At 41.7% G+C, this 11244-nt stretch overlaps 1 protein-coding gene across 2 annotated transcripts; it reads left to right on the top strand.

Moving 5' to 3' along the window:
- The first annotated feature begins 1627 nt into the window (after positions 1–1627).
- On the top strand, positions 1628–6932 carry LOC125519929 (uncharacterized). 2 transcript variants are annotated; one of them, XM_087534632.1, is made up of 10 exons: positions 1628–1849; positions 2338–2444; positions 3319–4173; positions 4267–4359; positions 4459–4551; positions 4649–4816; positions 4946–5011; positions 5785–5850; positions 5954–6022; positions 6385–6932. In XM_087534632.1, exons 3-10 carry the CDS (start codon positions 3523–3525, stop codon positions 6619–6621), a joined length of 1443 nt encoding a protein of 480 aa, XP_087390758.1. In that variant the 5' UTR covers positions 1628–1849; positions 2338–2444; positions 3319–3522; the 3' UTR covers positions 6622–6932. The 2 variants fall into 2 exon arrangements, with proteins under 2 accessions (XP_087390758.1, XP_048540662.1); XM_048684705.2 differs by lacking the exon at positions 2338–2444.
- The last annotated feature ends 4312 nt before the right edge of the window (positions 6933–11244 follow it).

Below are 11244 nucleotides of genomic sequence, written 5' to 3'. Positions count from 1 at the left end.
ATACGAGCCTATAAGCAATCATGCATATAAGAGATCAAAAGATTCAAATAACTTTCATGAAGAAAAACATAGATATGATCATAAACTCAAAGTTCATCGGATCCCAACAAACACACCATAAAAAGAGTTACATCATATGGATCTCCAAGAGACCATTGTATTGAGAATCAAAAGAGAGAAATGAACCCATCTAGCTACTAACTACGGACCCGTAGGTCTACAATGAACTACTCAAGCATCATCGGAGAGGCACCAATGAGGATGATAAACCCCTCCGTGATGGTGTCTAGATTGGATCTGGTGGTTCTGGAACTTGCGGCGGCTGGAATTTATTTTCGCCAACTCCCCTAGGGTTCCTGGAATATTGGGGTATCTATAGAGCAAAGAGGTGGTGCGGGAGGCCACCGAGGTGGGCACAACCCACCTGGGCGCACCTGGGCATTGGGTGTCTTTTGGTCCATAAAAATTCGACAAAAAGTTTCGCTGCGTTTGGACTCCGCTTGGTATTGATTTCCTGCATTGTAAAAAACATGCAAAAAATAGCAACTGACACTGGGCACTATGTCAATAGGTTAGTACCAAAAAAGATATAAAATGATTGTAAAACATTCAAAAATGATAATATAACAGTATGGAACAATCAAAAATTATAAATACGTTGGAGACGTATCACTCGCCGTCTCGCTTGCCTTCATCTCCCGTGCCCAGACTTGTCTCTCTGCTACGATGGGTACTTCAAATTTCAATTCCCCAGTATAATTCTCTCTCTTTGTAAATCAGCATAGTTGCTTTTCGGAAAGGACTTCAAGATCATATAACCAAAATTCATTGAGCGACGGGCTGCACAAGTTACAAAGATATTTGTATCTGCGGTAAAAATATATAATTACTTTATCTATAATTGTGGTGGTAGCATGGAGGTGTATTGATGAGAATTAGTATTTGGGGCTCGAGACTAATCAAATTTTTTTAACACAAAAAGAAGAATGTAAATTGAAAAACAAGATATCGTTTCGAACACCTAATCTTGCACGCATTGCCATAGCGACAAAAATAGCGTGTCCTGGATGTCCATTGTGTGACGTCCAGGCTATAGCTGTGTGGCGGTATCTTTTGTCGTTTGCAGGGTCAAACCTCCCAACACGCAAAGGTTTTATATCTACTGGACATAGTGAGCTGTCATTTTGGAAAATAGCGCCGCGTTTCATACATACGTGTACAGAGCCTAGAGCCACATGTTTTCCGGTCGTGGAAAATCACAGTTGTCACTGGTCTGTCTTCACGAAGAAACGATTTCATATCGCTAAAAGAAGACTGTCACAAATTACCAAACTCTAGCATTCTTAAAATAAACAGGGCAATGAAAGCCTCAACATTTCAACAAGAACAAAATGAAAAATAAAAAATAATATTTGACCACATACCAAGTCTCTTGTGCAAGAAGAGTATAGAGTAGAAAAACTTGACAAGAAAAGAGAAATCCTATTTCCTGCTCCACCCACCCCACCGCATCTATCCATCTAACAGAAATAGGCGAAAAGGAGAGGGCGCGCTAGTAAACAAAAAGCGCAGCGGCAACAGCTGTGGCACGGGCAGCAGCGTCAGCCTCAGCCATATCAGTCAGTCCAACCCCCGACGCGTCTTCAGTCTTCGCCCCCAGCAAGCCAAAGCCTCCGCCTTTCTCCTCCTTTTCCGCCCAAACAAACCGCCCCCTCCCCTCCCGTCGCCCTCACCTCCGCCCTCGCCGGCAGTAGTATACGCCCGCCACCAGCTCCGACGACCCGCGCCTTCCCTCCCTCCCGACGTCGCCGCCTCCCGCGCCCGGTCCCCCGTCCTCCCCTCCGCCGCGGTGAGTGCTCCGAATTCCGGTTCCGACGGACCCTTACCTTTCGGCACAGAGTGTACGGCCCTGGCGCGCGCGTTGTGCTTCCTTCCTGTGCGGTTTTAGGGGATTCTTGTGGTGTTGGGGGATTCTCGTGATCCCGGTCGCCTATCCCGCCGCGGCGCGGCGACCGGCGTTTCTGGGCGGAGTTCTGGTTGCGCAGCAGGGGAAGGGGGCGCAGGTAATGTCAGAGACGGACGATCCTGCGGCTGCGGGTTGGAATCGATGCGCGTGCGACGTGTCGAATCTAATTTGTTTTCTTTTTTACCTCTTGTTCCTGATTGTTCTGAACTTGGTTGTCAGTTTGTTCCGCTCCATGAACTGAATCCTAGAGGGGGATCAGAATGGATTGGAAAAAAAGGCTGTTGCGTGGTTTTATTGGCTAGAAGAGAATTTCGTTCTCGCAAGTCACGAATGTGTAAAGCGATGTTTATGCTTTTCGTTGTTCTTGACAGCTTAGTTATGAGTTATGTGACGGAATTTTCCTGGAATTTTGATGCGTTGTTGTATCGCGAGAGATGCTGTGACAGTGAAAGCTCGACTTGATGGACATTTACTTGTGGTAATAATTACTGTATATTACCATTACTTTTCTGGTAACTGCCTAGACTAGGCAAGGAAAAGACCTGACTATGAATTTGGAATTGTGCTGACTTTTCTTGTATCTATAAGCTACTCCCTCCTTTCTAAGATACATGACGTTTTAGATATGGACACTATCTCTAATACACACCTTTGATTTTCTTTTTATAATATATAATTATATATTTTGAAATTGTTTTTCATTGCCAGTTCAATGGTACAATTTCTATGAATAAATCTAAGCATTTTTTGATAATTAGTTGTGAAAGATAAAGGAGATATCTCCGCCAAAAAAAAGAAGATAAAGGAGAAGGCAGTGCTTGTGCTTGTGAGCAACTGGAGGAAGCGTATGTTGGCTTATGGCATACGCGGTCTAGCTTTAATGAGAGGAAGATATCCAGCTGGTTGTATTGTGTATGCATACTTATTTCTTGCTCCCGATATCTAAAAAATGGAAGATAATCCGTTGCTTGTCGTGTTCTATCATGGCTGAATGTCTGAATCAATTAGCGCTCTTTCTAACAGAACCAATTGTTGAATTGACTGTAGAATAAAGCAGGAATGTCATGCTCACCTGAAAGTGTGATAAAAGCAGAATCATTTCAATAGGTGAATTTGGGATGCAGTTATACTCCAGATTTTTCTGTACATACTATTTTACTTAAGTGGTTAACACATTTGTGCAAAATATGGTGCTTCAAGATAGCTTTATAACACCTTTCAAAAAAAATATAGCTTTATAACTCGACCATTTCTTTACTTAATTGTATCTTTACATTATTTTGTTCATGCATGCATTTTTATTCACATTCATGCAGTTTGTCAATATTTGACGGTTATTCTTTGTTGCACAGGGTTTGTTCTAGAGGGTGTATCTGAAGTTCTCTCAGCATCCGAGTGCGCAGCTTTGTACAAAAGGAACCATTGAGGCCATCTCAGACTGTCTTCATGGATGAATGATAAGATCACCAGTTGCTGTCACTTTAAGTATCTACAAGTCACTCTTTTCATAATATTTCTGAGCAGAGGTTGGGGAGTCAAGTTGTAAGGGTGTAAAGATGGACTACTCTAATGGTTCTTTCTTTCCTTCATGGCCTGACAATTCCGCTTCTGAGAATTATAGCTTTGTTGATGGTTCAGTGGAATCATATGCAGAAGAAGGAAGTATGCCACCTGCAGGCTATTTCAGAGCTAGATCAAATCAGAATTTAACATTTGATGAGCATGAACAGAACCCTGCTATGCTTGCAAATGGGTGCTTGCCGTACAACACCCAGACTGATCTATTATCTGGTGAGATTCTGTCAGAGGACAAACCTTCCAACAGCCTTATGGAGCTTCCACAACTTCAGAACAATGGCAGTCTGCAAAGTAATTTAATCCCATCAGGGACTCTTCAGTGCACTTCAACACCTGGAACATTTGACCTGCAGTTGGATACCCCTGGCCTTCTAGAACTTCCTCATGCCTTGTCCAGTTCAATTGAAAGCAATGGTAGCGAAGTTTCAGCTTTTCTTGCTGATGTACATGCTGTTTCTTCAGCCTCAACTCTGTGTTCGACATTCCAAAATGTTCCTTCCTACATGGAACCAGTAAGCCTAGAAGCTTTCAGTTTTCAAGGGATACAAAATGCTGCTATGTTCAACAATACAAGTCATTCAAATGGGAACCTGTCAGTATTTGATGAGGCAACCATGGCATCACTACATGTAATGCTCATGACAAAGATATAACTGTAACATATTGGTACTACTGCTACCTATTTCTCATTCACTTGACTATTCATTCTTGTGGTAATACAGGATAGCAAAGAATTTCTCAGTGGTGGCATCTCATCTTTTGGTACGGCCGAGCAGTCTCAACTAGCTGGTAGTGGTTTGAAGGCTGAACAACAGGTTTTAATTTTGGAACTCTGCCACTAAACAGCAATAACCGCAAGTTATTGTTCATTCAATTCTGTACTGGTAAATTAACTTCTTTTGTTCGTATTGCAGGAACAAAATGTGATGTGCAATATTCCGCTCCCTTTCGCTTCTGGTAGTCAGATGGCAGTGAGTGAAGCACAAGGGACACTGATTCCTTCAAAGGTTTTCTTTAGCATTTGTTACATATTTAGTGTTTCGTTTTATTCTCTTTCTTTGGATTCATATCTAACTGAGTTTGACTCTGTTTGCAAATGTTCAGATAAGCTCAACGATCCATAACAATAAAAGTGAGTACCCTGTCCCTATCAGCCATTCTGCTGATGCGCAGAACAAGGCAAATTCAGCTAATGGAAATAGTGCCAGTGCTAAGCCACGAGCAAGGGCTCGTCGTGGACAGGCAACTGACCCTCATAGTATTGCTGAACGGGTGAGTTATCTTGTTTGGTAAATTCACTCTAGATAAATGAAAATGTTTCATAACTTGGGTTGGTTGAATTTTATCTATGTGTTCATGCCCTATCATATATTTTTAACTGGAACTTGCTTAATACTGCAGCTTCGCAGAGAGAAGATCTCAGAGAGGATGAAAAATCTCCAAGACCTTGTACCAAATTCAAATAAGGTATTATTTATAGTGTTTCCATTTATATTGGTACAAAAAATGCAGGGGTATTCCTTTTTTCCCTGTTCAACATGCAGTACATTTATATTAGTCCACCGAAATATCTTTTATTACTTCTATAACCGAATCAGAAGAGAATGACATATGGTAATAACCAATCATATATGTGGATACATATGTGCTGAAGTATTGTTTTAAAATTGGCCCAGCAATAACTGAAGCAAGTAGTTGTTTGGATTTTAAGACTTGAAAAGTGCAAATAACATTTGTCCTAAATAGTTACCAGTTAGGGGTAGCCTACCCCAACTTGCTTGGGACAAAATGCCTTGATGTTGTTGTAGTTATCAGTTAGGGGTAACCTAAGCCATCACAAGTCATAGGTTCAGTTCCTTTATGATCTGCTTAATGTTCTAGGCATGTTTGTTTTGTAGCCACACTTCGGCAAACTAGAGTTCGACAAGTTAGAGCTTTTCTCGCCACTGTTTGGTTAGTGCCTAGTGCCATACTTGCAGGGCATCACACTTCTCTAGCACTAATGCATCATGGCTTGACGTGTCGTACGCACAAGCCAAATTTGCATTTGTTGTGGCGGGCTGGCACCGGATTTGGGCACAACAAAATCTGTGCCACCTATACTGTTATCCATGCCTGGTTTAGAACATTGCGAAGTTAATGAAATTAACTTTTCCTTAAGTTTATTGGTCACTCTCGAATAAAATAGTATAACAATGAAATTTGGAATTCCTAACCAATAGTCTTTTTTATGTGAGCAGGCAGATAAATCATCAATGCTTGATGAAATAATTGATTATGTGAAATTTCTTCAGCTTCAGGTGAAGGTGTGTCCACAAACATGTTCATGAGTAGTAACTTTCCCTGTTGGTTGTCATTCTCCTTCATTTCCTTTCTCTGAAACAAATCGTCCTGGTTTCAACATTACAGGTCTTAAGCATGAGTAGGCTAGGAGCTCCCGGGGCAGTTCTTCCCCTCCTTGCAGAATCTCAAACTGAGGTACGGAAACTTTTCTGTTTGTACAAAGTGAATAGCTCCTTGTTGTGACTATAGGCATAAAAAAATTGGTAGACAATGACAAGTTTTTTTCGTTGTTGCATTTCTACTGTTGGTTACACTACTTTTATGACCATAATATGCTTCGTGATTATTCAGGAGTCTTAGAGCTCCACTTGCATTGTAGTTAGAATTTATATTAGATTCTTTTGTATTTTTCATGGCTTTAATTTGGTTGAATGTAACCAAATCTAATTTATCAATATCAGTACTGATGAATAAACACTTCATTCAAGTCAAGTCCTTGCTTTTTCTCTAGAATGCCAGTGTACTCAAGTTTTATTGCACTGTCGAACTTTCCACAGGGCCATAGCAATTCACCTCTATCACCTCCAACTGCTTCACAAGGGCTTCTGGACGCAGCAGGCCCAGAAGACAGCTTGGTCTTTGAGCAAGAAGTTATAAAGCTGATGGAAACAAGCATCACAAATGCAATGCAGTACCTTCAGAACAAGGGCCTCTGCCTGATGCCTATCGCTCTTGCTTCAGCCATATCCAACCAGAAAGGCACTTCTGCAGCTGCAGTCCCTCCTGAAAGGTGAAAACAGAAAGCACATCATGCTCCTCCCATCGGCCTGAGGAAACAACTGCCGAAATGTGCTAGAGTTCATAGAAGTTATGAGAAAACTAAATCCGAGGCTGAAGGATAGGAAGTTATGCGACTAATAGTACAAGCTTATGGTATAATCTAGTAGCTTACTCCAAGAAACCTATACCTTTTCTCTTCTCTGTTGCACATCGGTTGATGTGTATTCTTTTGTTTTTTGGACGGCATTCTAATTGGGTACAAGTGTCTGGCACCTTGGGTTGTACATGGATCTATGAGGGTTATTACCGACTGTTCATGATGTTATATGATGATCAAAGCAGACCTAGGAAAACTTGGTTGCTTTGGGTTTCACTTGGTTAGGGCAACTCTAATCTCCTCGAAACTTAACTCCCAAAGGAATATGTGTAGTAGCCTCGTTTTTTATCGACCCCCAAAACTTTTAAGTCCATAAACTCTTTTTTTGCACTTTCTCTCATCACATTGCATACGTAAACCTCATTTCCACTTCATTTCAAAACCATATTTAATCAACCTTGATGATTTGAATGCATACATTCCAACTACATTTGAAATGCGAATGCACAAAATCTCAAATTTAAATCACAAATGTTCATGAAGTACTGAAAGCAACGACATATAGTTCATCTGATAGCAAGAGCATAGAGCAAAGTCCGTTGAGAATAAATGGGAGACAACATTGAGTATAGATTAAGCACCCACATCCATCTTGGCAACACTGAGGATAACAGTTTTGGCATTTCCAAGATCTCGTGACGAGCTTGCTCAAAATATTGTTTTGCCATATGCCGTCCAATTGTGAAAACGTCCATGAGCATGAGATCCTCAACCTCACCTCCTTGAGGGCAAGCTTCCTGTCCTCTTCCGCCGGCTTCCTCTTCTCCTCCAACCGCGCGGAGTTCATCCACCTTGCCATCTTCCCTGCCTTCACCATTTCTCTCTTTTGGTGTCTTCTCCTAATTCCTCCTTGCGCACTTCTCATTATTTTTTAAGAATTATCCAACAATGATGCAAAGTGAAGGCCGTCCCATCATTCTTCTTGTTGTTTTCCTTGAGAAGTCCTTGCACGTAGGAATCAAGCTTATTGAGTGGCATACCACTTGTCGGTGTTTCTTTCACTTAACACAACCTTCCCATCTGGTTGCATTGATCTTGAATTGTTGACTAGTGGTGCGAGTACGGATATTTTGTGAGGTTGGACTCAACCTTCACCATGCAACGATAATACTCCTCAGTTCCTCTCCAAAATGTTTCTTTGCTCTTATCTGTGCCTACCACCGTGTCAAGAGACACATTCATTCATGCATAGTACAATGCTATGTCCTCCTTTGCGTTGTAATTCCTCATTCTTCCCATCTTCTTCATGGTTTGGCTTGAGATCTTGAGGACAACTTCTCCTCTTTTTGCATCGCCAACTCCTCCATCTCGTTGAGTTTGTTCATGCCAACACCACCATTCGGCGCTGACATGCAAATTTGACATGAACACATCCACCAGCGAATAGGGTTGCAAACTATGTGTAAGCACAAAAATTACGTAGATATCAACATTACCAAAGTTTGAAGAAGACAAGAGATGATGCACAACAAAACCTTACCTTATAGGATTTTTTTCGAACACTTGGTGGTTGACGTCAGAGTGGGGGGGGGGGGGGGGGGGGGGGCACGCCAAGACAAGCTCAAAGAGGGAAGGAGGAGTTACCCTAAGGGCATCTCCAATGCGGGCGCTAAGGCCGAGCGCCAGGATCAGAATCCTGGTAGTTTTCCTCATATCCCGTCTGATTCCAGGAAATAGGCTATCATCGATGGCGCGCTAGTCGCCAGGTGCTAGCCCAATTTCTCGTCCTTTTTTCACGTGAGTAGTGCCAGTACCTGGCACCGAGCGTTGAAAACAGGGGCGCTAGCCCAAGCGCAAGGAAGAAAAACATTTTTTATTACGGCTTAGGTGTCTAATGAGGCGCTTTGCAATGTAGATGTCCTAAGGGTCACGTAGGTAGGCGCTTCCCTCCCCGCACAGTTCTCTTACTCTTCAAAGGCTCTGTCGATGTCTCGTCCTTGAGCACGACAGGGTCGCTAGTAGCGGTGGGCAAGAGCATGCTGCCCAACCAGTGCTGATTGAGTGGTGACCATGGCCAATAATATACAGGGAATACGTAAAATAGACACAAAAAAAGTTAGTTCCATCAAGAAAATGTAATGAATCAAATAGGGATGTGAATACGGGCAATTTGGTCACAAGTAGCAATGGAGGCATGGAAGCACGATCACTCAGGGATCCTGATTGCGTCCCCACCAAGGGCTCATGAAGAGCAGTTGATCTTGAAGGTTGAAGTCTCTGGGTCCTTAATAGACAATATGGGGTTGAAGTCTGTCAAGTGACTCATAACCATCGAGTAGTAGTATCGAGATACCATATGATCTCTCTCTCTCTCTCTCTCTCTCTCTCTCTCTCTCTGGATAAGATTGGTGTAACAAGAGAGAAATACTACGGATTAGGGGCTCAAGAATAAGAAGATATTGACCTTCAAGATTTAAGTAAGTGTTCTTGGAACCATCCAACAACTTATATCTTCCCTTCTTGACTTGAGACTCTCTAGACTTGAACAAAGTGGTTGTGAAACGGTTGGAAATTTAACCCTATATAGAGCTAGGCAAAAATCTGACTATTACCTAGAATAAATAATTAGCCTGGAAGTACGGAAGTTATAATCTCAGAACTACCGTAGACGTTCGAACATTTGAACATCCAAAGAATGTCCAGGAAGCCTCACTAAAACGCCGTGCTCAGAAGTCCCAAATAAAAAAATAATAGAGGTTCCTGACAACATAAATGTGGCCCTCTTCTTGGAGAATCAAACTAGCTTACAAGTAAAACCAATTGCTCAGCAGTACCATAGTAAAAAGAGTAGCTCTCGAATGAAAATTGCAGAAAATCCAAAGTCGCAGCTCAGATGTACTCGAAGGATTTGCTCGGGACTACCGCGGACCTATACTGTGAGTCGATAGAGAAGACCACCGAGAAGGCCCGGAAGTTCTGATGGAATAGTTATGCTTGGAGGTGCTGAAGCTAACACAGAAGGTTTTAAAGGAAACTTTGCTCGACAGTACCAGCGAAAGTTCTTGGTGGTTGCAATGGAAGGAAAATTTAATTTGCTCTTTGTGGGAAACTCGCTCCTAAAAGGCTCAGTACTAATGCGTGAAAATGAATGGTGGTATCATGGCTTTGGAAAACAAAGGAGTAGAGTAGCTTGAGTGGATTGTTTTAAGATCTTTGGCTTGGGATCTTGTCTTGGAGTACAAACACAAGTACATTGCTTGTGCCCCTTCTGATGGTATGGTTGTCCTACACTTAATGTGAATCTTGGATTCTCAAGAAACCTATAAATTCCATTCGAAGCTTGAGGTAGACACCATGTTGAAAACTTGGAGGTAATCACTGATATTTCATTCAAATCACGAGGACTATTTTCTGGAACAGACTTGACCAAATGTTAGTTCTCTCAATTGGTTTGCTATTTATCACCAAAATCCAATAGGGTATCTGAGAAATTCACTTTTATATAGTAATAATGAATAAGAAAGGAATATCTTCGCACGTCCTAAATATATATGTGTATTACTTCATACAAGAGTTGGAAAATGGAAATGTACATGCACATCTGGGTACAAGAGCTATCTTGTCCTTTCAATGCGTAAGTTGCTTTGAGATCCACAAAAAGTGCATATGAACATAACAACTTGACTTTCTTTTATCACAACATAGATCTCAAAGTCATTCTGTGGCTGTGTTAGCTCATGCATGCTTGTATGCATGATCCGGGCTGTTTGGCTAGTGGAGTTTCTAGTAAGTTGTTGGTACCTATTCTCTATTTATTTTTCTAGGTAATGGACTTTGTCGTGGATGGTGGTTACTAAGATTAGATCTTGATGAAGGCGTTCAGTAGAGGAGACCTGTGATATACCTTAGCTATGGCAGACCAATCAGGCAATCACTAACCATGGTGGCAATCGGTCTGGGCCTTTGCTATTACCAAAAAAGGCTTTCGTCCTGCTTTATATATAAAATAATGTGTAAAAAGTTTGGTATAAGCGTTCCTACTGCCTATAGGCAGCCGCGGTGTTTATTTATATTGGGCAAAGACTTACCTTGGAGGACAAGAGAGATTACATCAGATAGACTTGGATACAGATCAGAGGGAGAGACGGGTTGTTGAGATTACAGATATAGGACTCAAACTCTAACACCCTCCCTTAATTTAAACTACCCCACGTTGAGATTCTTCTTGAACTCCTCAAATGATTTGACTGGCAAGGCTTTTGTGAACCCATCAGCAACTTGATCTTTGGATGGAATAAACCTTATATCCAGCTTCTTTTCTGCCACCCTTTCTCGCACAAAATGAAAGTCAATTTCAATGTGTTTGGTTCTACCATGAAACACTGGATTAGCAGAGAGATAGGTGGCTCCCAAGTTATCACACCATAAACATGAGACACGTTGTTGCTTAATTCCAAGCTCCTTGAGTAATGATTCCATCGAAATAATTTCAGCAGTTGCATTAGCTAACGATTTGTATTCAGATTCTATACTTGACCTT

Source organism: Triticum urartu, chromosome 7A (genome assembly GCF_056163025.1).
Source record: "Triticum urartu cultivar PI428250 chromosome 7A, HENAU_Tu73, whole genome shotgun sequence".
In the NCBI taxonomy this organism is placed as follows: Eukaryota; Viridiplantae; Streptophyta; class Magnoliopsida; order Poales; family Poaceae; genus Triticum; species Triticum urartu.
The sequence above is the reverse complement of the archived record's forward strand: the minus strand, read 5'-3'. Positions and strand labels throughout refer to the sequence as shown.

Excerpts from the sequence above, each read along its gene's own strand:
- LOC125519929 (XM_048684705.2), top strand. The coding sequence starts at position 3,523 with ATGGACTACTCTAATGGTTCTTTCTTTCCTTCATGGCCTGACAATTCC. Across the intron at positions 4,360-4,458 it reads GTTTGAAGGCTGAACAACAG|GAACAAAATGTGATGTGCAA; the intron begins GTTTTAATTTTG and ends TTCGTATTGCAG. Across the intron at positions 4,817-4,945 it reads CTCATAGTATTGCTGAACGG|CTTCGCAGAGAGAAGATCTC; the intron begins GTGAGTTATCTT and ends TTAATACTGCAG.